Genomic DNA, 26,653 nt, shown 5'->3' on the forward strand with positions numbered 1-26,653 from the left:
TAAAATTAAAGTAATGGTGCGCAGAAGCAACATGTACCAGTGAACACAAGGGGGCGGTAGGGAAGCTGGTCATGATGCCCATTCAGAGGCTGCCAATAGAGTTCACCTCTTTCCCAGAACAGTGCCCCACCCTTCCTGGGCACAACGTTCAAAGGAAATCCTCACCTGAGCACAATCACTCTCTATTTCATCATCTTCCCTATGGGCAGTCTCACCCGACTGACGGCATTGATGCAATTAAGATAAGATGAGAAGATAAAAGGTCTGATCCACTTTGGACTATGAGAATTGCTAACTGCACCTGCACTAGCTGGGCAATCTTTTCCTTTGCAATTTCTAGTACACTGCAGCTAACACCATGCCAGCTTCTTCAGAGAGTCCCATACCATCTGGGTTGAAGGTGTTTATATCATGCCCAGAGGGCATGATGATTGGCGAATTCGTGAGTAACGCACATATTTTGTTAAGTTGGTACCAAACGTGTATTTCTATATACTCATGCTTTGAATTGCAATGCATCTTTGCCAGAATCGTGAGATCCTGATTGGGAACATGTGTTACTGGGGCAGCTGAAGCAGAGAGGTCTATCAGAGAGAGAGGACAAATACAGAAGGGTAAAGAGAAACCAAAACATGGAGATCTAGGCACAGCGTGGAAGGCAGGAGGGGACGGAAGAGACAGATATGAGAAAAGATGAAAAAAAGAAAGCTAAATAAAAACCGAAAGAACTGCGGATATTGTAAATCAGAGACAAAATTAGAAATTGCTGGAAAAGTTCAGCAGGTCTGGCAGCATCTGTAGAGAGAAATCAGCGTTAACATTTCAGAACCGGTGACCCTTCCTCAGAACTAATGGTAGCTCGGAAAATGTCAGTTTGTAAGCAGAAGATAGGGTGGCGAGAGGGGTTAAGGACATAACGATAAATGGGAATAGAGCCCAAAGAGAGAGCAGAGCAGTTGGATAGAGAAAGGAGTGGATAATGATAAGGCTGGGAGACTGAAACCTGTTAATGGGACTGTTTGTGACTAATAATGGGTGGGTGTGTAATAGTGGGCTATGTGATAACCAGGCCTGGCATGTGGGGGTTGGGGCGAGGACATGGGACAACTCAAGCCCTAAACTTATTGAACATGATATTGGTCCGGAGGGCTGCAGGGTTCCCAAGTGGAAAAGTGTTGATCTTCCAGCTTGCACTGAGCTTCACTGGAGCACTACAGCAGGCCTGAGACAGAGATGTTGGCCAAGGAACAGGGTGATGTGTTAAAGTGGCAGGCAACTGGAAGCTCAGGGTCTTTCTTTTAGACAAAACATAGGTGTTCTGTGAAACAGTCTCGCAGTCCATGCTTCGGTTCCCCAATGTCGAGCATTGTGAGCAGCGAATGCAATAGATTAGATTGTGAGAAGTGCAGGTAAACTGCTGCTTCACCTGGAAGGTATGTTTGGGCCCTTGGTTACTGAGGAGGGAGGAGGGAAATGGGCAAGTGTTACAGCTTCTGCTGTTGAGGGGAAAGTGCCTTGGGGCTGTGGGGAGGTGTTGGCTCTGAGGGAGGAATGGATCAGGGGGTCCCAGAGGGAATGGTCCCTGCGAAAGGCTAACAAGGGAGGGGAGGGGAGGGAAATATATGTCTGGTGGTGGCTTCCTGCTGGAGGTGGCAGGAATAGTGGCTAATGATCCTCTGGATGTGGATGCTGATGGGATGGTAGTTAAGGACAAGAGGGACCCTATCACTGTCGTGGGAGGGAAGAGAGGGGGTGAGGGTGGAATACTGGAGATGGGACGGACCCCGTTAAGGGCCCTGTCAATAATGGTGTTGGGGAATCCTCGGTTGAGGAAGAAGTGGGACATTTCCATTGTTGAAGTTGGCCTCATCAGACCAAATGTGAGGAGACGGAGGAACTGGGAGAATGGAATAGAGTCTTTACAGGAAGCAGGGTGTGAGGATGTATTGTCCAGGTAACTGTGGGAGTCAGTGGGTTTATAGTGGATATTAGTGGCCAATCTATCCCCAGAAATGGAAACAGAGATACCGAGGAAGGGGAGGGAGGAGTCAGAGATGGACCACGTGAAAGTGAGGGTGGGGTGGAAATTGGAAGCAAAATCGATAAACCTTTCTAATTCCGGATGAGAGAAAGAGGCGGCAACAATGATATCATCGATATGTTGGAGGAAGAGCTGTGGGTGGGGGCCAGGATAAGACTGGATCAAGAAATGTTCTACGTACCCAACGAAGAAACAGGCATAACTGGGGCCCATGCGAGAACCCATTGCGACCCATCTGACCTGAAGAAAATGAGAGTAGTTAAAAGACAAGCTGTTGAGGGTGAGGATGAGCTTGGCCAAGCAGAGGAGGGTAGTGGTGGGTGGGGATGATTCAGGCCTTTGCTCCAGGAAGGAGCAGAGAGCCCTGAGACCATTCTGGTGGGAGATGGACATGTAAAGGGATCGCATGTCCATAGTAAAGAGGAGGCAGCTGAAACCTGCTAAGTGGAAATTCTGAAACTGATGAAAAGTATCAGAACAATCGCAGATGTAATAAGCAGGGACTGGACCAGCAGAGAAAAGACTGGATCAAGGTAACAGTCATACAGTCATAGAGATGTACAGCACAGAAACGGACTCTTTGGTCCAACTTGTCCATGCCGACCAGATATCCCAAACTAATCACATCCCACCTGCCAGTACCCTGCCCTATCCCTCTAAACTCTTTCTATTCATAAACCCATCCAGGTGCCTTTTAAATGTTGCAATGCTGAGAGGATTTTTCCCCTCATGGGAATCGAGAGTACAGTGCTGGAAAAGCACAGGAGGTCAGGCAGCATCAGAGGAACAGAAGATTCGATGTTTCGGGCATCGATTTTCCTGTTCCTCGGATGCTGCCTGACCTGCTGTCCTTTTCCAGCAACACACTCCTGACTCTGATCTCCAGCATCTGCACTCCTCACTTTCTCCTCATGGGAATGTCTAGGACCCAAGGGAATAGTCTCAGAGGGTTGTGAGTCTTTGGAATTCCTTGTCATATGGTGGCACAGTGGTTAGAACTGCTGCCTCACAGCGCCAGCTCTCTCCCCATTGTCCTTGATTCCTTTAGCCGCAAGACTCATGTCCAGCTCTTTCCTGCATAAATCTATCAAACTGGCCCCAGCAGCTTCCTGTGGGAGAGAATTCTCCAGGTTCACAATTCTCTGAGTGAGGAAATTCTTCCTCATCTCAGTCCTGAATGGCTTATCCCTTATTCTTAGACTGCGACCCCTAGTTCTAGGTTTTCCCAACATTGGGAAAATTCTTCCTGAATCTAGCCTGCCCAGTCCCAAGTTCTGTGAGAATCCCCTCATTTTTCTAAATTCCAGTGAGTATAAGCCCAGTCGATCTAGTCTTTCCTCATATATCAGTCCTGCCATCCCAGGAATCAGTCTGGTGAACCTTCACTGGACTCCCTCAAATGCAAGAATGTCCTTCCTCAGACTAGGAGAGCAAAACTGCACACAATGCTCAAGGTGTGGCCTCACCAAGCCCTCTATAACTGCAGCCCTATTCCTATACTCAGATCCTGTCACAATGAAGGCCAAAGTTAAAAATCACACAACACCAGGTTACAGTCCAGCCTCCACCACTTTCTCTGGCAGCTCATTCCATACACATACCACCCTCTGTGTGAAAATATTGCCCCTTAGGTGCCTTTTTCAATGTAACACTTCCAGAGTCTATAGAATGCTGGAAAATGATAACCAACACATCCATTATTTCTAGGGACACTTCCTTTAACACTCTGGGATGCAGAGCATCAGGCCCTGGGGACTTAGTGGGCGGCACGGTGGCACAGTGGTTAGCACTGCTGCCTTGCAGCGCCAGAGACCCGGGTTCAAATCCCGCCTCAGGCGACTGACTGTGTGGAGTTTGCATGTTCTCCCCGTGTCTGTGTGGGTTTCCTCCGGGTGCTCCGGTTTCCTCCCACAGTCCAAAGATATGCAGGTCAGGTGAATTGACCATGCTAAATTGCCCGTAGTGTTCGGTGAAGGGGTAAATGTAGGGGAATGAGTCTGGGTGGGTGGCGGGTCAGTGTGGTCTTGTTGGGCCGAAGGGCCTGTTTCCACACTGTAAGTAATCTAGAGAGCTGTCAGGCAGAATCCTTGAGTGTATTTAAGGCTAAAATTGATTTTTGATCAGTTGGGGAATCAAAGGCCACAGGAAAAAGGCAGGAAAGTGGATGTGAGGTAAGTTGGATTAGCCGCAGTCCTATTGAATGGCGGAACAGCCTTGAAGGGCCGAACGGTCTACTCCTGTTCCTATTTCTTACGGCCTTATGGTCCAATGTGTTCTGGAGTTCTTTGCCAGACATTGGACTCATCGTTAACAGGTTGCCTCTTCAGTTAGCCAGAAATGATGATATAAATCCACCCAAAAAAAGCTTCCACCAACTTCGGGTGTTTCCTTTATTACCAGTCGAAGGTTGTTTCCTCCCAAAACAATGATTTACTTCACTTTAGAGAGGAACAATATATTTGCCCCTTACCCTGTAACTTCTCTGGGTTTTGTTTTATTCAAAATGTCTTGTGATTCCCGCTATCTCTAGATCCCTTGATCCCCCTCTGATTCTGTTGATCCCAAGCTTGTGTAAGTTGACTCGCTAATTTTCCTGAGATGCTAACGAACAAAGTTGCGAGTCGTCTCCTGACACTGATCCCGTCCATTCTCATGGTGAATTCACCCTTACGTTCTGTGGCACCCCATGAGACAATACAATATTGACCCACACCTCTGGCAGTGTAACCTTACCACATATAACTCCTCATGTGCTGACACACAGAACCAGCTTTCAGACCCTTGAATGGAAACTTTGAACAGGCTTGAGCATTACCTGGGTCCACAGCTCTCTGTGAGGCACCCTGTGCAGTTGCTGAGAGAAAGTAAGGATTGCAGATGCTGGAGAGTCAGAGTTGAAAGGTGTGGCGCTGGAACAGCAGGTCAGGCAGCTTCACAAAATGAGACAGTCAATGGTTTGGGCGTAAACCAAATCAGAAAAGCAGGAAACATCGAATCCCCCGCTCCTCGGATGCTGCATCACCTGTTGTGCTTTTCCAGCACCACACATTTTGACCTTGCACAGTCATTAGGTCAAACATCGCAAGGCAGAACACATACACTTGCTGCCGTGTAAACACATGTTAATCATTACCTAGACAGTGCAGCTCTACCTCCGGGGGCAGTGTACCTCCATTCCCCAGGACAGTGTTCCTCCATTCGCCCAGGACAGTGTTCCTCCATTCCCCAGGACAGTGTTCCTCCATTCCCCAGGACAGTGTTCCTCCATTCCCCGGGACAGTGTTCCTCCATTCCCCAGGACAGTATTCCCCATTCCCCAGGACAGTATTCCCCATTCCCCAGGAGAGTGTTCCTCCATTCCCCAGGACAGTGTTCCTCCATTCCCCCAGGACAGTGTTCCCCCATTTCCCAGGACAGTGTTCCTCCATTCCCCAGGACAGTATTCCCCATTCCCCAGGACAGTGTTCCTCCATTCGCCCAGGACAGTGTTCCTCCATTCCCCAGGACAGTGTTCCTCCATTCCCCCAGGACAGTGTTCCCCCATTCCCCAGGACAGTGTTCCCCCATTCCCCAGAACAGTGTTCCTCCATTCCCCAGGACAGTGTTCCTCCATTCGCCCAGGACAGTGTTCCTCCATTCCCCAGGACAGTGTTCCTCCATTCCCCGGGACAGTGTTCCTCCATTCCCCAGGACAGTATTCCCCATTCCCCAGGACAGTATTCCCCATTCCCCAGGAGAGTGTTCCTCCATTCCCCAGGACAGTGTTCCTCCATTCCCCAGAACAGTGTTCCCCCATTCCCCAGGACAGTGTTCCCCCATTCCCCAGGGCAGTGTCCCTCCATTCCCCAGGGCAGTGTCCCGCCATTCCCCAGGGCAGTGTTCCCCATTCCCCAGGGCAGTGTTCCTCCATTCCCCAGGACCATGTTCCTCCATTCCCCAGGACAGTGTTTCCCCATTCCCGAGAACAATGTTACCCCCTTCCCCAGGACAGCATTCTTCCATTTCCCAGGACAGTGTTCCCCCATTCCCGAGAACAGTGTTCCTCCATTCTCCAGGAGAGGTTTCCCCCATTCCTCAGGACAGTGTTCCCCATCCCCAGGACAATGTTCCCCCATTCCCCAGGACAGTGTTCGCCATTCCCCAGGACAATGTTCCTCCATTCCCCAGGAGAGTGTTCCTCCATTCCCCAGGACAGTGTTCCCCATTCCCCAGGACAATGTTCCTCCATTCCCCAGGACAATGTTCCTCCATTCCCCAGGACAATGTTCCCCCATTCCCGAGAACAGTGTTACCCATTCCCAAGGACAATGTTCCTCCATTCTCCAGGACAATGTTCCTCCATTCCCGAGAACAGTGTTCCCCCAACCCCAGGAGAGTGTTCCTCCATTCCCCAGGAGAGTGTTCCCCATTCCCCAGGACAATGTTCCTCCATTCCCCAGGAGAGTGTTCCTCCATTCCCCAGGAGAGTGTTCCCCCATCCCCAGGACAGTGTTCCCCATTCCCCAGGGCAATATTCCCCTATTCCGCAGGACAATGTTGCCCCATTCCCCAGAAGAGTGTTCCCCCATTCCCCTGGACAGTGTTCCTCCATTCCCCAGGGCAATATTCCTCCATTGCCCAGGGCAGTGTTCCCCCATTCCCGAGAACAGTGTTCCCTCATTCCCCAGGACAGTGTTCCCCATTCCCCAGGACTGTGTTCCACCATTCCCCAGGACAATGTTCCCCCATTCCCCAGGACAGTGTTCCCCATTCCCCAGGGGAGTGATCCTCCATTCCCCAGGACAGTGTTCCTCCATTCCCCAGGACAGTGTCCCCCATTCCCCAGGGCAGTGTTCCTCCATTCCCCAGGGCAGTGTTCCCCCATTCCCCAGGACAGTGTTCCCCATTCGCCAGGATAGTGTTCCCCATGCCACAGGGCAGTGTTCCCCATTCCCCAGGACAATGTTCCTCCATTCCCCAGGACAGTGTTCCCCATTAACCAGGACAATGTTCCTCCATTCCCCAGGACAGTGTCCCTCCATTCCCCAGGACAGTGTTCCCCCATTCCCCAGGGCAGTGTCCCTCCATTCCCCAGGACAGTGTTCCCCCATTCCCCAGGGCAGTGTTCCCCCATTCCCCAGGACAGTGTTCCCCCAATCCCCAGGGCAGTGTCCCTCCATTCCCCAGGACAGTGTTCCCCCATTCCCCAGGAGAGTGTTCCTCCATTCCCCAGGGCAGTGTTCCCCATTCCCCAGGACAGTGTTCCCCATTCCCCAGGACAGTGTTCGTCCATTCCCCAGGGCAGTGACCCCCATTCCCCAGGGCAGTGTTCCCCCATTCCCCAGGACTGTGTTCCTCCATTCCCCAGGACAATGTTCCCCCATTCCCCAGGACAGTGTTCCCCCATTCCCCAGGGCAATGTTCCCCATTCCCCAGGGCAGTGTTCCCCCATTCCCCAGGACAGTGTTCCCCATTCCCAAGGAGAGTGTTCCTCCATTCCCCAGGAGAGTGTTCCCCCATTCCCCAGGACAGTGTTCCCCATTCCCCAGGAGAGTGTTCCACCATTCCCCAGGAGAGTGTTCCACCATTCCCCAGGAGAGTGTTCCCCCATTCCCCAGGGCAGTGTTCCCCCATTCCCCAGGACAGTGTTCCCCATTCCCCAGGTCAGTGTTCGTCCATTCCCCAGGGCAGTGATCCCCATTCCCCAGGGCAGTGTTCCCCCATTCCCCAGGACAGTGTTCCCCATTCCCCAGGACAGTGTTCCCCATTCCCCAGGACAGTGTTCCTCCATTCCCCAGGACAATGTTCCCCCATTCCCCAGGACAGTGTTCCCCCATTCCCCAGGGCAATGTTCCCCATTCCCCAGGGCAGTGTTCCCCCATTCCCCAGGACAGTGTTCCCCATTCCCAAGGAGAGTGTTCCTCCATTCCCCAGGAGAGTGTTCCCCCATTCCCCAGGTCAGTGTTCGTCCATTCCCCAGGGCAGTGATCCCCATTCCCCAGGGCAGTGATCCCCATTCCCCAGGGCAGTGTTCCCCCATTCCCCAGGACAGTGTTCCCCATTCCCCAGGACAGTGTTCCCCATTCCCCAGGACTGTGTTCCTCCATTCCCCAGGACAATGTTCCCCCATTCCCCAGGACAATGTTCCCCCATTCCCCAGGGCAATGTTCCCCATTCCCTAGGGCAGTGTTCCCCCATTGCCCAGGACAGTGTTCCCCATTCCCAAGGAGAGTGTTCCTCCATTCCCCAGGAGAGTGTTCCCCCATTCCCCAGGTCAGTGTTCGTCCATTCCCCAGGGCAGTGATCCCCATTCCCCAGGGCAGTGTTCCCCCATTCCCCAGGACAGTGTTCCCCATTCCCCAGGACAGTGTTCCCCATTCCCCAGGACAGTTTTCCTCCATTCCCAAGGACAGTGTTGCTCCATTCCCCATGGCAGTGTTCCCCCATTCCCCAGGGCAGTGTTCGCCCATTCCCCAGGAGAGTGTTCCTCCTTTCCCCAGGACCGTGTTCCCCCATTCCCTAGAACAGTGTTCCTACATTTCCCAGGACAGTGTTCCCCCATTCCCCAGGACAGTGATCCACCATTCCCCAGGACAGTGTTCCCCATTCCCCAGGACAATGTTCCTGCATTCCCCGGGGCAGTGTCCCTCCATTCCCCAGGACAGTGTTATCCCATTCCCCAGGACAGTGTTCCACCATTCCCCAGGACAATGTTCCCTATTCCCCAGGACAATGTTCCCCATTCCCCAGGGCAGTGTTCCCCCATTCCCCAGGACAGTGTTCCACTATTCCTGAGTACATTATTCCTCCATTCCCAAGGACAGTGTTCCACCAATCCCCAGGACAGTGTTCCCCCATTCCCCTGGACAGTGTTCCTCCATTCCCCAGGACAGTGTTCCTCCATTCCCCAGGACAGTTTTCCTTCATTCCCAAGGACAGTTTCCCTCCATTCCCCAGGGCAGAGATCCCCCATTCCCCAGGACAGTGCTCCTCCATTCCCCAGGAATGTTTTCCCACATTCCCCAGGGCAGTGTCACTCCATTCCCCAGGACAGTGTTCCCCCATTCCCCAGGGCAGTGTTCCCCCATTCCCCAAGACAGTGTTCCCCCAATCCCCAGGGCAGTGTCCCTCCATTCCCCAGGACAATGTTCCCCCATTCCCCAGGAGAGTGTTCCTCCATTCCCCAGGAGAGTGTTCCCCCATTCCCCATGTCAGTGTTCCCCATTCCCCAGGAGAGTGTTCCTCCATTCCCCAGGACAATGTTCCCCAATTCCGCAGGCAATGTTGCCCCATTCCCCAGAAGAGTGTTCCCCCATTCCCCTGGACAGTGTTCCTCCATTCCCCAGGGCAATATTCCTCCATTGCCCAGGGCAGTGTTCCCCCATTCCCGAGAACAGTGTTCCCTCATTCCCCAGGACAGTGTTCCCCATTCCCCAGGACTGTGTTCCACCATTCCCCAGGACAATGTTCCCCCATTCCCCAGGACAGTGTTCCCCATTCCCCAGGGGAGTGATCCCACATTCCCCAGGACAGTGATCCTCCATTCCCCAGGGCAGTGTTCCCCCATTCCCCAGGGCAGTGTTCCTCCATTCCCCAGGGCAGTGTTCCCCCATTCTCCAGGATAGTGTTCCGCCATTCCCCTGGGCAGTGTTCCCCCATTCTCCAGGATAGTGTTCCTCCATTCCCCAGGGCAGTGTTCTCCCATTCCCCAGGGCAGTGTTCCTCCATTCCCCAGGGCAGAGTTCCTCCATTCCCCAGGACCGTGTTCCTCCATTCCCTAGAACAGTGTTCCTACATTTCCCAGGACAGTGTTCCCCCATTCCCCAGGACAGTGTTCCTCCACTCCCCAGGACAGTGTTGCCCCATTCCCTAGGAATGTGATTCCCCATTCCCCAGGGCAGTGTTCTCCATTTCCCAGGGCTGTATTCCCCCATTCCCCAGGACAGTGTTCCTCCATTCCCCAGGACAGTGCTCCCACATTCCCCTGGACAGTGTTGCTCCAGTCCCCAGGACAGCGGCCCCCATTCCAAAGGACAGTGTTCCTCCATTCCCTAGGACAGTGTTCCTCCATTCCCCAGGACACTTTTCCTTCATTCCCAAGGACAGTTTTCCTCCATTCCCTTGGACAGTGTTCCTCCATTCCCCAGGACAGTTTTCCTACATTCCCCAGGACAGTTTTCCTCCATTCCCAAGGACAGTGTTGCTCCATTCCCCAGGGCAGTGTTCCCCCATTCCCCAGGGCAGTGTTCGCCCATTCCCCAGGAGAATGTTCCTCCATTCCCCAGGACCGTGTTCCCCCATTCCCTAGAACAGTGTTCCTACTTTTCCCAGGACAGTGTTCCCCCATTCCCCAGGACAGTGATCCTCCATTCCCCAGGACTGTGTTCCACCATTCCCCAGGACAATGTTCCCCCATTCCCCAGGACAGTGTTCCCCATTCCCCAGGGCAGTGTTCCTCCATTCCCCAGGACAGTGTTCCCCCATTCCCCAGGGCAGTGTTTCTCCATTCCCCAGGGCAGTGTTCCCCCATTCCCCAGGACAGTGTTCCCCATTCGCCAGGACAGTGTTCCCCATTCCCCAGGGCAGTGTTCCCCATTCCCCAGGACAATGTTCCTCCATTCCCCAGGACAGTGTTCCCCATTAACCAGGACAATGTTCCTCCATTCCCCAGGACAGTGTTCCCCCATTCCCTAGGACAGTGTTCCTCCATTCCCCAGGACACCTTTCCTTCATTCCCAAGGACAGTTTTCCTCCATTCCCTTGGACAGTGTTCCTCCATTCCCCAGGACGGTTTTCCTACATTCCCCAGGACAGTTTTCCTCCATTCCCAAGGACAGTGTTGCTCCATTCCCCAGGGCAGTGTTCCCCCATTCCCCAGGGCAGTGTTCCTCCATTCCCCAGGGCAGTGTTCCCCCATTCCCCAGGGCAGTGTTCGCCCATTCCCCAGGAGAGTGTTCCTCCATTCCCCAGGACCGTGTTCCCCCATTCCCTAGAACAGTGTTCCTACATTTCCCAGGACAGTGTTCCCCCATTCCCCAGCACAGTGATCCTCCATTCCCCAGGACTGTGTTCCACCATTCCCCAGGACAATGTTCCCCCATTCCCCAGGACAGTGTTCCCCATTCCCCAGGGGAGTGATCCCCCATTCTCCAGGACAGCGTTCCTCCATTCCCCAGGACAGTGTTCCCCCATTCCCCAGGGCAGTGTTCCTCCATTCCCCAGGGCAGTGTTCCCCCATTCCCCAGGACAGTGTTCCCCATTCGCCAGGACAGTGTTCCCCATTCCCCAGGGCAGTGTTCCCCATTCCCCAGGACAATGTTCCTCCATTCCCCAGGACAGTGTTCCCCATTCCCCAGGGCAGTGTTCCCCATTCCCCAGGACAATGTTCCTCCATTCCCCAGGACAGTGTTCCCCATTAACCAGGACAATGTTCCTCCATTCCCCAGGACAGTGTCCCTCCATTCCCCAGGGCAGTGTTCCTCCATTCCCGAGGACAGTGTTCCCCCATTCCCCAGGACAGTGTTCCTCCATTCCCCAAGGCAGTGTTCCTCCATTCCCCAGGACAGTGTTCCCCCATTCCCCAGGGCAGTGTCCCTCCATTCCCCAGGACAGTGTTCCCCCATTCCCCAGGGCAGTGTTCCCCCATTCCCCAGGACAGTGTTCCCCCAATCCCCAGTGCAGTGTCCCTCCATTCCCCAGGACAGTGTTCCCCCATTCCCCAGGAGAGTGTTCCTCCATTCCCCAGGGCAGTGTTCCTCATTCCCCAGGACAGTGTTCCCCATTCCCCAGGTCAGTGTTCGTCCATTCCCCAGGACAGTGTTCCCCATTCCCCAGCGCAGTGTTCCCCCATTCCCCAGGACAGTGTTCCCCATTCCCCAGGACAGTGTTCCCCATTCCCCAGGACTGTGTTCCTCCATTCCCCAGGACAATGTTCCCCCATTCCCCAGGACAGTGTTCCCCCATTCCCCAGGGCAATGTTCCCCATTCCCCAGGGCAGTGTTCCCCCATTCCCCAAGACAGTGTTCCCCATTCCCAAGGAGAGTGTTCCTCCATTCCCCAGGAGAGTGTTCCCCCATTCCCCAGGAGAGTGTTCCCCCATTCCCCAGGGCAGTGTTCTCCATTTCCCAGGGCTGTATTCCCCCATTCCCCAGGGCAGTGTTCCCCCATTCCCCAGGACAGTGTTCCCCATTCCCAAGGAGATTGTTCCGCCATTCCCCAGGAGAGTGTTCCCCCATTCCCCAGGAGAGTGTTCCCCCATTCCCCAGGGCAGTGTTCTCCATTTCCCAGGGCTGTATTCCCCCATTCCCCAGGACAGTGTTCCCCATTCCCCAGCGCAGTGTTCCCCCATTCCCCAGGACAGTGTTCCCCATTCCCCAGGACAGTGTTCCCCATTCCCCAGGACTGTGTTCCTCCATTCCCCAGGACAATGTTCCCCCATTCCCCAGGACAGTGTTCCCCCATTCCCCAGGGCAATGTACCCCATTCCCCAGGGCAGTGTTCCCCCATTCCCCAGGACAGTGTTCCCCATTCCCAAGGAGAGTGTTCCTCCATTCCCCAGGAGAGTGTTCCCCCATTCCCCAGGAGAGTGTTCCCCCATTCCCCAGGGCAGTGTTCTCCATTTCCCAGGGCTGTATTCCCCCATTCCCCAGGACAGTGTTCCTCCATCCCCCAGGACAGTGCTCCCACATTCCCCTGGACAGTGTTGCTCCAGTCCCCAGGACAGCGTTCCCCCATTCCCAAGGACAGTGTTCCTCCATTCCCTGGGACAGTGTTCCTCCATTCCCCAGGACAGTTTTCCTACATTCCCCAGGACAGTTTTCCTCCATTCCCAAGGACAGTGTTGCTCCATTCCCCAGGGCAGTGTTCCCCCATTCCCCAGGGCAGTGTTCGCCCATTCCCCAGGAGAGTGTTCCTTCTTTCCCCAGGACCGTGTTCCCCCATTCCCTATGACAGTGTTCCTACATTTCCCAGGACAGTGTTCCCCATTCCCCAGGACAATGTTCCTGCATTCCCCGGGGCAGTGTCCCTCCATTCCCCAGGACAGTGTTATCCCATTCCCCAGGACAGTGTTCCTCCATTCCCCAGGACAATGTTCCCTATTCCCCAGGACAATGTTCCCCATTCCCCAGGGCAGTGTTCCCCCATTCCCCAGGACAGTGTTCCACTATTCCCCAGGACAGTGTTCCCCATTCCCCAGGGCAATGTACCCCATTCCCCAGGGCAGTGTTCCCCCATTCCCCAGGACAGTGTTCCCCATTCCCAAGGAGAGTGTTCCTCCATTCCCCAGGAGAGTGTTCCCCCATTCCCCAGGACAGTGTTCCTCCATCCCCCAGGACAGTGCTCCCACATTCCCCTGGACAGTGTTGCTCCAGTCCCCAGGACAGCATTCCCCCATTCCCAAGGACAGTGTTCCTCCATTCCCTGGGACAGTGTTCCTCCATTCCCCAGGACAGTTTTCCTTCATTCCCAAGGACAGTTTTCCTCCATTCCCTTGGACAGTGTTCCTCCATTCCCCAGGACAGTTTTCCTACATTCCCCAGGACAGTTTTCCTCCATTCCCAAGGACAGTGTTGCTCCATTCCCCAGGGCAGTGTTCCCCCATTCCCCAGGGTAGTGTTCGCCCATTCCCCAGGAGAGTGTTCCTTCTTTCCCCAGGACCGTGTTCCCCCATTCCCTAGGACAGTGTTCCTACATTTCCCAGGACAGTGTTCCCCATTCCCCAGGACAATGTTCCTGCATTCCCCGGGGCAGTGTCCCTCCATTCCCCAGGACAGTGTTATCCCATTCCCCAGGACAGTGTTCCTCCATTCCCCAGGACAATGTTCCCTATTCCCCAGGACAATGTTCCCCATTCCCCAGGGCAGTGTTCCCCCATTCCCCAGGACAGTGTTCCACTATTCCTCAGGACAGTGTTCCTCCATTCCCCAGGACAGTTTTCCTTCATTCCCAAGGACAGTTTCCCTCCATTCCCCAGGGCAGAGATCCCCCATTCCCCAGGACAGTGTTCCCCCATTCCCCAGGACAGTTTTCCCACATTCCCCCGGAATGTGTTCCTCCATTCCCCAGGACAGTGTTTCTCCTTTCCACAGGACAACGTTCCGCCATTCTCCAGGAAAGTGTTCCCCCATTCCCCAGGGCAGTGTCCCTCCATTCCCCAGGGCAGTGTTCCTCCATTCCCGAGGACAGTGTTCCCCCATTCCCCAGGACAGTGTTCCCCATTCCCAAGGAGAGTGTTCCTCCATTCCCCAGGAGAGTGTTCCCCCATTCCCCAGGAGAGTGTTCCCCCATTCCCCAGGGCAGTGTTCTCCATTTCCCAGGGCTGTATTCCCCCATTCCCCAGGACAGTGTTCCTCCATCCCCCAGGACAGTGCTCCCACATTCCCCTGGACAGTGTTGCTCCAGTCCCCAGGACAGCGTTCCCCCATTCCCAAGGACAGTGTTCCTCCATTCCCTGGGACAGTGTTCCTCCATTCCCCAGGACAGTTTTCCTACATTCCCCAGGACAGTTTTCCTCCATTCCCAAGGACAGTGTTGCTCCATTCCCCAGGGCAGTGTTCCCCCATTCCCCAGGGCAGTGTTCGCCCATTCCCCAGGAGAGTGTTCCTTCTTTCCCCAGGACCGTGTTCCCCCATTCCCTATGACAGTGTTCCTACATTTCCCAGGACAGTGTTCCCCATTCCCCAGGACAATGTTCCTGCATTCCCCGGGGCAGTGTCCCTCCATTCCCCAGGACAGTGTTATCCCATTCCCCAGGACAGTGTTCCTCCATTCCCCAGGACAATGTTCCCTATTCCCCAGGACAATGTTCCCCATTCCCCAGGGCAGTGTTCCCCCATTCCCCAGGACAGTGTTCCACTATTCCCCAGGACAGTGTTCCTCCATCCCCCAGGACAGTGCTCCCACATTCCCCTGGACAGTGTTGCTCCAGTCCCCAGGACAGCATTCCCCCATTCCCAAGGACAGTGTTCCTCCATTCCCTGGGACAGTGTTCCTCCATTCCCCAGGACAGTTTTCCTTCATTCCCAAGGACAGTTTTCCTCCATTCCCTTGGACAGTGTTCCTCCATTCCCCAGGACAGTTTTCCTACATTCTCCAGGACAGTTTTCCTCCATTCCCAAGGACAGTGTTGCTCCATTCCCCAGGGCAGTGTTCCCCCATTCCCCAGGGTAGTGTTCGCCCATTCCCCAGGAGAGTGTTCCTTCTTTCCCCAGGACCGTGTTCCCCCATTCCCTAGGACAGTGTTCCTACATTTCCCAGGACAGTGTTCCCCATTCCCCAGGACAATGTTCCTGCATTCCCCGGGGCAGTGTCCCTCCATTCCCCAGGACAGTGTTATCCCATTCCCCAGGACAGTGTTCCTCCATTCCCCAGGACAATGTTCCCTATTCCCCAGGACAATGTTCCCCATTCCCCAGGGCAGTGTTCCCCCATTCCCCAGGACAGTGTTCCACTATTCCTCAGGACAGTGTTCCTCCATTCCCCAGGACAGTTTTCCTTCATTCCCAAGGACAGTTTCCCTCCATTCCCCAGGGCAGAGATCCCCCATTCCCCAGGACAGTGTTCCCCCATTCCCCAGGACAGTTTTCCCACATTCCCCCGGAATGTGTTCCTCCATTCCCCAGGACAGTGTTTCTCCTTTCCACAGGACAACGTTCCGCCATTCTCCAGGAAAGTGTTCCCCCATTCCCCAGGGCAGTGTCCCTCCATTCCCCAGGGCAGTGTTCCTCCATTCCCGAGGACAGTGTTCCCCCATTCCCCAGGACAGTGTTCCTCCATTCCCCAAGGCAGTGTTCCTCCATTCCCCAGGACAGTGTTCCCCCAATCCCCAGGGCAGTGTCCCTCCATTCCCCTGGACAGTGTTCCCCCATTCCCCAGGACAGTGTTCCCCCATTCCCCTGGGCAGTGTTCCTCCATTCCCCAGGACAGTGGTCCCCCATTCCCCAGGGCAGTGTTTCCCCATTCCCCAGTACAGTTTTCCCCCATTCCCCAGGGCAGTCTCCCTCCATTCCCCAGGACAGTGTTCCCCCATTCCCCAGGACAGTGTTCCCCCATTCCCCAGGACATTTTTCCCCCATTCCCCTGGGCAGTGTTCCTCCATTCCCCAGGACAGTGTTTCCCCATTCCCCAGTACAGTTTTCCCCCATTCCCCAGGGCAGTGTCCCTCCATTTCCCAGGACAGTGTTCCCCCATTCCCCAGGACAGAGTTCCCCCATTCCCCAGGGCAGTGTCTATCCATTCCCCAGGACAGTTTTCCCCCATTCCCCAGGGCAGTCTCCCTCCATTCCCCAGGACAGTGTTCCCCCATTCCCCAGGACAGTGTTCCCCCATTCCCCAGGACATTTTTCCCCCATTCCCCAGTACAGTGTACCCCCATTCCCCAGGACAGTGTTCCCCCATTCCCCAGGAGTCTTCCCCCATTCCCCCGGGCAGTGTTCCTCCATTCCCCAGGACAGTGTTTCCCCATTCCCCAGTACAGTTTTCCCCCATTCCCCCGGGCAGTGTTCCCGCCTTCCCCAGGACAGTGTTCCTCCATTCCCCAGGACAGTGATCCCCCATTCCCCAGGACAGTGTTCCCCCATTCCCCAGGACAGTTTCCCTCCATTTCCCAGGGCAGAGATCCCCCATTCCCCAGGACAGTGTTCCCCCATTCCCCAGGACACTGTTCCCCCATTCCCCAGGGCAGTGTCCCTCCATTTCCCAGGGCAGAGTTCCCCCATTCCCCAGGGCAGTGTCCCTCCATTCCCCAGGACAGTGTTCCCCCATTCCCCAGGACAGATTTCCCACATTCCCCCGGAATGTGTTCCTCCTTTCCACAGGACAACGTTCCCCCATTCTCCAGGATAGTGTTCCCCCATTCCCCAAGACAGTGTTCCTCCATTCCCCAGGGCAGTGTCCCTCCATTCCCCAGGGCAGTGTTTCCCCATTCCCCAGGGCAGTGTTTCCCCATTCCCGAGGAATGTGATCCTCCATTCTTCAGGACAGTGTACTTCCATTCCCGAGGGCCGTTTTCTTCCATTCCCCAGGACAGTGTTCCCCCATTCCCCAGATCAGTGTTCCTCCATTCCCCAGGACAATGTTCCTCAATTCCCCAGTACAGTGTACCCCCATTCCCCAGGACAGTGTTCCCCCATTCCCCAGGAGTCTTCCCCCATTCCCCCGGGCAGTGTTCCCACTTTCCCCAGGACAGTGTTCCTCCATTCCCCAGGACAGTGTTCCCCCATTCCCCAGGACAGTGTTCCCCCATTCCCCAGGACAGTGATCCCCCATTCCCCAGGACAGCGTTCCCCCATTCCCCAGGACAGTGATCCCCCATTCCCCAGGAATGTGTTCCTCCATTCCCCAGGGCAGAGTTCCCCCACTCCCCAGGGCAGTGTTTCTCCATTCCCCAGGACAGTGTTCCCCCATTCCCTAGGACAGTGTTCCCCCATTCCCCAGGGCAGTTTCCCTCCATTCCCCAGGGCAGTGTTCCCCCATTACCCAAGACAGTGTTCCCCCATTCCCCAGGGGAGTTTCCCTCCATTCCCCAGGGCAGTGTTCCCCCATTCCCCAGGACAGTCTTCCCCATTCCCATAGGACTGTGTTCCTCCATTCCCCAGGACAATGTTCCCCCATTCCCCAGGACAGTGTTCCCCCATTCCCCAGGGCAATGTTCCCCATTCCCCAGGGCAGTGTTCCCCCATTCCCCAGGACAGTGTTCCCCATTCCCAAGGAGAGTGTTCCTCCATTCCCCAGGAGAGTGTTCCCCCATTCCCCAGGTCAGTGTTCGTCCATTCCCCAGGGCAGTGAACCCCATTCCCCAGGGCAGTGATCCCCATTCCCCAGGGCAGTGTTCCCCCATTCCCCAGGACAGTGTTCCCCATTCCCCAGGACAGTGTTCCCCATTCCCCAGGACTGTGTTCCTCCATTCCCCAGGACAATGTTCCCCCATTCCCCAGGACAGTGTTCCCCCATTCCCCAGGGCAATGTTCCCCATTCCCCAGGGCAGTGTTCCCCCATTCCCCAGGACAGTGTTCCCCATTCCCAAGGAGAGTGTTCCTCCATTCCCCAGGAGAGTGTTCCCCCATTCCCCAGGTCAGTGTTCGTCCATTCCCCAGGGCAGTGATCCCCATTCCCCAGGGCAGTGTTCCCCCATTCCCCAGGACAGTGTTCCCCATTCCCCAGGACAGTGTTCCCCATTCCCCAGGACTGTGTTCCTCCATTCCCCAGGACAATGTTCCCCCATTCCCCAGGACAGTGTTCCCCCATTCCCCAGGGCAATGTTCCCCATTCCCCAGGGCAGTGTTCCCCCATTCCCCAGGACAGTGTTCCCCATTCCCAAGGAGAGTGTTCCTCCATTCCCCAGGAGAGTGTTCCCCCATTCCCCATGGCAGTGTTCTCCATTTCCCAGGGCTGTATTCCCCCATTCCCCAGGACAGTGTTCCTCCATCCCCCAGGACAGTTTTCCTACATTCCCCAGGACAGTTTTCCTCCATTCCCAAGGACAGTGATCCACCATTCCCCAGGACAGTGTTCCCCATTCCCCAGGAGAGTGTTCCTCCTTTCCCCAGGACCGTGTTCCCCCATTCCCTAGAACAGTGTTCCTACATTTCCCAGGACAGTGTTCCCCCATTCCCCAGGACAGTGATCCACCATTCCCCAGGACAGTGTTCCCCATTCCCCAGGACAATGTTCCTGCATTCCCCGGGGCAGTGTCCCTCCATTCCCCAGGACAGTGTTATCCCATTCCCCAGGACAGTGTTCCTCCATTCCCCAGGACAATGTTCCCTATTCCCCAGGACAATGTTCCCCATTCCCCAGGGCAATGTTCCCCCATTCCCCAGGACAGTGTTCCACTATTCCTGAGTACATTATTCCTCCATTCCCAAGGACAGTGTTCCACCAATCCCCAGGACAGTGTTCCTCCATTCCCCAGGACAGTGTTCCTCCATTCCCCAGGACAGTTTTCCTTCATTCCCAAGGACAGTTTCCCTCCATTTCCCAGGGCAGAGATCCCCCATTCCCCAGGACAGTGTTCCCCCATTCCCCAGGAATGTTTTCCCACATTCCCCAGGGCAGTGTCCCTCCATTCCCCAGGACAGTGTTCCCCCATTCCCCAGGGCAGTGTTCCCCCAATCCCCAGGGCAGTGTCCCTCCATTCCCCAGGACAATGTTCCCCCATTCCCCAGGAGAGTGTTCCTCCATTCCCCAGGGCAGTGTTCCCCATTCCCCAGGAGAGTGTTCCCCCATTCCCCAGGACAGTGTTCCCCATTCCCCAGGAGAGTGTTCCTCCATTCCCCAGGACAATGTTCCCCAATTCCGCAGGCAATGTTGCCCCATTCCCCAGAAGAGTGTTCCCCCATTCCCCTGGACAGTGTTCCTCCATTCCCCAGGGCAATATTCCTCCATTGCCCAGGGCAGTGTTCCCCCATTCCCGAGAACAGTGTTCCCTCATTCCCCAGGACAGTGTTCCCCATTCCCCAGGACTGTGTTCCACCATTCCCCAGGACAATGTTCCCCCATTCCCCAGGACAGTGTTCCCCATTCCCCAGGGGAGTGATCCCCCATTCCCCAGGACAGTGATCCTCCATTCCCCAGGGCAGTGTTCCCCCATTCCCCAGGGCAGTGTTCCTCCATTCCCCAGGGCAGTGTTCCCCCATTCTCCAGGATAGTGTTCCGCCATTCCCCTGGGCAGTGTTCCCCCATTCTCCAGGATAGTGTTCCTCCATTCCCCAGGGCAGTGTTCTCCCATTCCCCAGGGCAGTGTTCCTCCATTCCCCAGGGCAGAGTTCCTCCATTCCCCAGGACCGTGTTCCTCCATTCCCTAGAACAGTGTTCCTACATTTCCCAGGACAGTGTTCCCCCATTCCCCAGGACAGTGTTCCTCCACTCCCGAGGACAGTGTTGCCCCATTCCCTAGGAATGTGATTCTCCATTCCCCAGGGCAGTGTTCTCCATTTCCCAGGGCTGTATTCCCCCATTCCCCAGGACAGTGTTCCTCCATTCCCCAGGACAGTGCTCCCACATTCCCCTGGACAGTGTTGCTCCAGTCCCCAGGACAGCGGTCCCCATTCCAAAGGACAGTGTTCCTCCATTCCCTAGGACAGTGTTCCTCCATTCCCCAGGACACTTTTCCTTCATTCCCAAGGACAGTTTTCCTCCATTCCCTTGGACAGTGTTCCTCCATTCCCCAGGACAGTTTTCCTACATTCCCCAAGACAGTTTTCCTCCATTCCCAAGGACAGTGTTGCTCCATTCCCCAGGGCAGTGTTCGCCCATTCCCCAGGAGAGTGTACCTCCATTCCCCAGGACCGTGTTCCCCCATTCCCTAGAACAGTGTTCCTACTTTTCCCAGGACAGTGTTCCCCCATTCCCCAGGACAGTGATCCTCCATTCCCCAGGACTGTGTTCCACCATTCCCCAGGACAATGTTCCCCCATTCCCCAGGACAGTGTTCCCCATTCCCCAGGGCAGTGTTCCTCCATTCCCCAGGACAGTGTTCCCCCATTCCCCAGGGCAGTGTTCCTCCATTCCCCAGGGCAGTGTTCCCCCATTCCCCAGGACAGTGTTCCCCATTCGCCAGGACAGTGTTCCCCATTCCCCAGGGCAGTGTTCCCCATTCCCCAGGACAATGTTCCTCCATTCCCCAGGACAGTGTTCCCCCATTCCCTAGGACAGTGTTCCTCCATTCCCCAGGACACCTTTCCTTCATTCCCAAGGACAGTTTTCCTCCATTCCCTTGGACAGTGTTCCTCCATTCCCCAGGACGGTTTTCCTACATTCCCCAGGACAGTTTTTTCCTCCATTCCCAAGGACAGTGTTGCTCCATTCCCAAGGGCAGTGTTCCCCCATTCCCCAGGGCAGAGTTCCTCCATTCCCCAGGGCAGTGTTCCCCCATTCCCCAGGGCAGTGTTCGCCCATTCCCCAGGAGAGTGTTCCTCCATTCCCTAGGACCGTGTTCCCCCATTCCCTAGAACAGTGTTCCTACATTTCCCAGGACAGTGTTCCCCCATTCCCCAGCACAGTGATCCTCCATTCCCCAGGACTGTGTTCCACCATTCCCCAGGACAATGTTCCCCCATTCCCCAGGACAGTGTTCCCCATTCCCCAGGGGAGTGATCCCCCATTCCCCAGGACAGCGTTCCTCCATTCCCCAGGACAGTGTTCGCCCATTCCCCAGGGCAGTGTTCCTCCATTCCCCAGGGCAGTGTTCCCCCATTCCCCAGGACAGTGTTCCCCATTCGCCAGGACAGTGTTCCCATTCCCCAGGGCAGTGTTCCCCATTCCCCAGGACAATGTTCCTCCATTCCCCAGGACAGTGTTCCCCATTCCCCAGGGCAGTGTTCCCCATTCCCCAGGACAATGTTCCTTCATTCCCCAGGACAGTGTTCCCCATTAACCAGGACAATGTTCCTCCATTCCCCAGAACAGTGTCCCTCCATTCCCCAGGGCAGTGTTCCTCCATTCCCGAGGACAGTGTTCCCCCATTCCCCAGGACAGTGTTCCTCCATTCCCCAAGGCAGTGTTCCTCCATTCCCCAGAACAGTGTTCCCCCATTCCCCAGGGCAGTGTCCCTCCATTCCCCAGGACAGTGTTCCCCCATTCCCCAGGGCAGTGTTCCCCCATTCCCCAGGACAGTGTTCCCCCAATCCCCAGTGCAGTGTCCCACCATTCCCCAGGACAGTGTTCCCTCATTCCCCAGGAGAGTGTTCCTCCATTCCCCAGGGCAGTGTTCCCCATTCCCCAGGACAGTGTTCCCCATTCCCCAGGTCAGTGTTCGTCCATTCCCCAGGACAGTGTTCCCCATTCCCCAGCGCAGTGTTCCCCCATTCCCCAGGACAGTGTTCCCCATTCCCCAGGACAGTGTTCCCCATTCCCCAGGACTGTGTTCCTCCATTCCCCAGGACAATGTTCCCCCATTCCCCAGGACAGTGTTCCCCCATTCCCCAGGGCAATGTACCCCATTCCCCAGGGCAGTGTTCCCCCATTCCCCAGGACAGTGTTCCCCATTCCCAAGGAGAGTGTTCCTCCATTCCCCAGGAGAGTGTTCCCCCATTCCCCAGGAGAGTGTTCCCCCATTCCCCAGGGCAGTGTTCTCCATTTCCCAGGGCTGTATTCCCCCATTCCCCAGGACAGTGTTCCTCCATCCCCCAGGACAGTGCTCCCACATTCCCCTGGACAGTGTTGCTCCAGTCCCCAGGACAGCGTTCCCCCATTCCCAAGGACAGTGTTCCTCCATTCCCCAGGACAGTGTTCCTCCATTCCCCAGGACAGTTTTCCTACATTCCCCAGGACAGTTTTCCTCCATTCCCAAGGACAGTGTTGCTCCATTCCCCAGGGCAGTGTTCCCCCATTCCCCAGGGCAGTGTTCGCCCATTCCCCAGGAGAGTGTTCCTTCTTTCCCCAGGACCGTGTTCCCCCATTCCCTAGGACAGTATTCCTACATTTCCCAGGACAGTGTTCCCCCATTCCCCAGGACAATGTTCCTGCATTTCCCGGGGCAGTGTCCCTCCATTCCCCAGGACAGTGTTATCCCATTCCCCAGGACAGTGTTCCTCCATTCCCCAGGAGAATGTTCCCTATTCCCCAGGACAATGTTCCCCATTCCCCAGGGCAGTGTTCCCCCATTCCCCAGGACAGTGTTCCACTATTCCCCAGGACAGTGTTCCTCCATCCCCCAGGACAGTGCTCCCACATTCCCCTGGACAGTGTTGCTCCAGTCCCCAGGACAGCATTCCCCCATTCCCAAGGAGTCTTCCCCCATTCCCCCGGGCAGTGTTCCCGCCTTCCCCAGGACAGTGTTCCTCCATTCCCTGGGACAGTGTTCCTCCATTCCCCAGGACAGTTTTCCTTCATTCCCAAGGACAGTTTTCCTCCATTCCCTTGGACAGTGTTCCTCCATTCCCCAGGACAGTTTTCCTACATTCCCCAGGACAGTTTTCCTCCATTCCCAAGGACAGTGTTGCTCCATTCCCCAGGGCAGTGTTCCCCCATTCCCCAGGGTAGTGTTCGCCCATTCCCCAGGAGAGTGTTCCTTCTTTCCCCAGGACCGTGTTCCCCCATTCCCTAGGACAGTGTTCCTACATTTCCCAGGACGGTGTTCCCCATTCCCCAGGACAATGTTCCTGCATTCCCCGGGGCAGTGTCCCTCCATTCCCCAGGACAGTGTTATCCCATTCCCCAGGACAGTGTTCCTCCATTCCCCAGGACAATGTTCCCTATTCCCCAGGACAATGTTCCCCATTCCCCAGGGCAGTGTTCCCCCATTCCCCAGGACAGTGTTCCACTATTCCTCAGGACAGTGTTCCTCCATTCCCCAGGACAGTTTTCCTTCATTCCCAAGGACAGTTTCCCTCCATTCCCCAGGGCAGAGATCCCCCATTCCCCAGGACAGTGTTCCCCCATTCCCCAGGACAGTTTTCCCACATTCCCCCGGAATGTGTTCCTCCATTCCCCAGGACAGTGTTTCTCCTTTCCACAGGACAACGTTCCGCCATTCTCCAGGAAAGTGTTCCCCCATTCCCCAGGGCAGTGTCCCTCCATTCCCCAGGGCAGTGTTCCTCCATTCCCGAGGACAGTGTTCCCCCATTCCCCAGGACAGTGTTCCTCCATTCCCCAAGGCAGTGTTCCTCCATTCCCCAGGACAGTGTTCCCCCAATCCCCAGGGCAGTGTCCCTCCATTCCCCTGGACAGTGTTCCCCCATTCCCCAGGACAGTGTTCCCCCATTCCCCTGGGCAGTGTTCCTCCATTCCCCAGGACAGTGGTCCCCCATTCCCCAGGACAGTGTTCCCCCATTCCCCAGGACAGTGTTCCCCCATTCCCCAGGACATTTTTCCCCCATTCCCCTGGGCAGTGTTCCTCCATTCCCCAGGACAGTGTTTCCCCATTCCCCAGTACAGTTTTCCCCCATTCCCCAGGGCAGTGTCCCTCCATTTCCCAGGACAGTGTTCCCCCATTCCCCAGGACAGAGTTCCCCCATTCCCCAGGGCAGTGTCTATCCATTCCCCAGGACAGTGTTCCTCCATTCCCCAGTACAGTTTTCCCTCCATTCCCCAGGGCAGTGTCCCTCCATTCCCCAGGACAGTGTTCCCCCATTCCCCAGGACAGTGTTCCCCCATTCCCCAGGGCAGTTTCCCTCCATTTCCCAGGACAGTGTTCCCCCATTCCCCAGGGCAGTGTTCCCCCATTCCCCAGGACACTGTTCCCCCATTCCCCAGGGCAGTGTCCCTCCATTCCCCAGGACAGTGTTCCCCCATTCCCCAGTACAGTGTACCCCCATTCCCCAGGACAGTGTTCCCCCATTCCCCAGGAGTCATCCCCCATTCCCCCGGGCAGTGTTCCCGCCTTCCCCAGGACAGTGTTCCTCCATTCCCCAGGACAGTGATCCCCCATTCCCCAGGACAGTGTTCCCCCATTCCCCAGGACACTGTTCCCCCATTCCCCAGGGCAGTGTCCCTCCATTTCCCAGGGCAGAGTTACCCCATTCCCCAGGGCAGTGTCCCTCCATTCCCCAGGACAGTGTTCCCCCATTCCCCAGGACAGATTTCCCACATTCCCCCGGAATGTGTTCCTCCTTTCCACAGGACAACGTTCCTCCATTCTCCAGGATAGTGTTCCCCCATTCCCCAAGACAGTGTTCCTCCATTCCCCAGGGCAGTGTCCCTCCATTCCCCAGGGCAGTGTTTCCCCATTCCCCAGGGCAGTGTTTCCCCATTCCCGAGGAATGTGATCCTCCATTCTTCAGGACAGTGTACTTCCATTCCCGAGGGCCGTTTTCTTCCATTCCCCAGATCAGTGTTCCTCCATTCCCCAGGACAATGTTCCTCAATTCCCCAGTACAGTGTACCCCCATTCCCCAGGACAGTGTTCCCCCATTCCCCAGGAGTCTTCCCCCATTCCCCCGGGCAGTGTTCCCACCTTCCCCAGGACAGTGTTCCTCCATTCCCCAGGACAGTGTTCCCCCATTCCCCAGGACAGTGTTCCCCCATTCCCCAGGACAGCGTTCCCCCATTCCCCAGGACAGTGATCCCCCATTCCCCAGGAATGTGTTCCTCCATTCCCCAGGGCAGCATTCCCGCATTCCCCAGGGCAGGGTCCCTCCATCCCCCAGGACAGTGTTCCTCCATTCCCCAGGACAGATTTCCTCCATTCCCTAGGAATGTGATCCTCCATTCTTCAGGACAGTGTACTTCCATTCCTCTGGGCCCTTTTCCACCATTCCGCAGGGCCATTTTCCTCCAATCCCCAGGACAGTGATCCCCCATTCCCCAGGACAGTGTTCCTCCATTCCCCAGGGCAGTGTTCCCCCATTCCCCAGGACAGTGTTCCCCCATTCCCCAGGACAGATTTCCCACATTCCCCCGGAATGTGTTCCTCCTTTCCACAGGACAACGTTCCTCCATTCTCCAGGATAGTGTTCCCCCATTCCCCAAGACAGTGTTCCTCCATTCCCCAGGGCAGTGTCCCTCCATTCCCCAGGGCAGTGTTTCCCCATTCCCCAGGGCAGTGTTTCCCCATTCCCGAGGAATGTGATCCTCCATTCTTCAGGACAGTGTACTTCCATTCCCGAGGGCCGTTTTCTTCCATTCCCCAGGACAGTGTTCCCCCATTCCCCAGTACAGTGTACCCCCATTCCCCAGGACAGTGTTCCCCCATTCCCCAGGAGTCTTCCCCCATTCCCCCGGGCAGTGTTCCCACCTTCCCCAGGACAGTGTTGCTCCATTCCCCAGGACAGTGTTCCCCCATTCCCCAGGACAGTGTTCCCCCATTCCCCAGGACAGTGATCCCCCATTCCCCAGGACAGCGTTCCCCCATTCCCCAGGACAGTGATCCCCCATTCCCCAGGAATGTGTTCCTCCATTCCCCAGGGCAGCATTCCCGCATTCCCCAGGGCAGGGTCCCTCCATCCCCCAGGACAGTGTTCCTCCATTCCCCAGGACAGATTTCCTCCATTCCCTAGGAATGTGATCCTCCATTCTTCAGGACAGTGTACTTCCATTCCTCTGGGCCCTTTTCCACCATTCCGCAGGGCCATTTTCCTCCAATCCCCAGGACAGTGATCCCCCATTCCCCAGGACAGTGTTCCTCCATTCACCAGGACAATGTTCCTCCATTCCCCAGTACAGTGTTCCCCCATTCCCCAGGACAGTATTCCCCCATTCCCCAGGACAGTGTTCACCCACTCCCCAGGAATGTGTTCCTCCATTCCCCAGGACAGTGTTCCCCCACTCCCCAGGAATGTGTTCCCCCATTCCGCGGGACAGTGTTCCTCCATTCCCCAGAGCAGTGATCCCCCATTCCCCAGGGCAGTGTTTTCCCATTCCCCAGGATAGTGTTCCTCCATTCCCCAGGGCAGTTTTCCCCAATTCCCCAGGAATGTGTTCTTCCAATCCCCAGGACACTGTTCCCCCATTCCCCAGGGCAGTGTTCCTCCATTCCCCAGGGCAGTGATCCCCCATTCTCCAACACAGTGTTCCCTCATTCCCCAGGGCAGTGTTCCCCAATTCCCCAGGAGAGTGTTCCCCCATTTCCCAGGACAGTGTTTCCCCATTCCCCAGGATAGTGTTCCTCCATTCCCCAGGACAGTGTTCCTCCAATCGCCAGGACACTGTTCCCCCATTCCCCAGGACAGTGTTCCTCCATTCCCCAGGACAGTG

At 55.8% G+C, this 26,653-nt stretch overlaps 1 protein-coding gene across 1 annotated transcript in view; it reads left to right on the top strand.

The window, feature by feature from the left end:
- The first annotated feature begins 293 nt into the window (after window positions 1-293).
- LOC122548678 (myelin and lymphocyte protein-like) overlaps window positions 294-26,653 on the top strand; it is a 97,592-nt gene continuing 71,232 nt past the window's right edge. Inside the window, exon 1 of the mRNA XM_087976481.1 lies at window positions 294-442. Coding sequence (XP_087832607.1) covers window positions 359-442 — 84 coding nt within the window. The 5' untranslated portion in view covers window positions 294-358. The remainder of the gene's footprint in view (window positions 443-26,653) is intronic.

Source organism: Chiloscyllium plagiosum, unplaced genomic scaffold (genome assembly GCF_037043375.1).
Source record: "Chiloscyllium plagiosum isolate Xiang-an unplaced genomic scaffold, Cpla_swu_hap1 HiC_scaffold_3, whole genome shotgun sequence".
In the NCBI taxonomy this organism is placed as follows: domain Eukaryota; kingdom Metazoa; phylum Chordata; class Chondrichthyes; order Orectolobiformes; family Hemiscylliidae; genus Chiloscyllium; species Chiloscyllium plagiosum.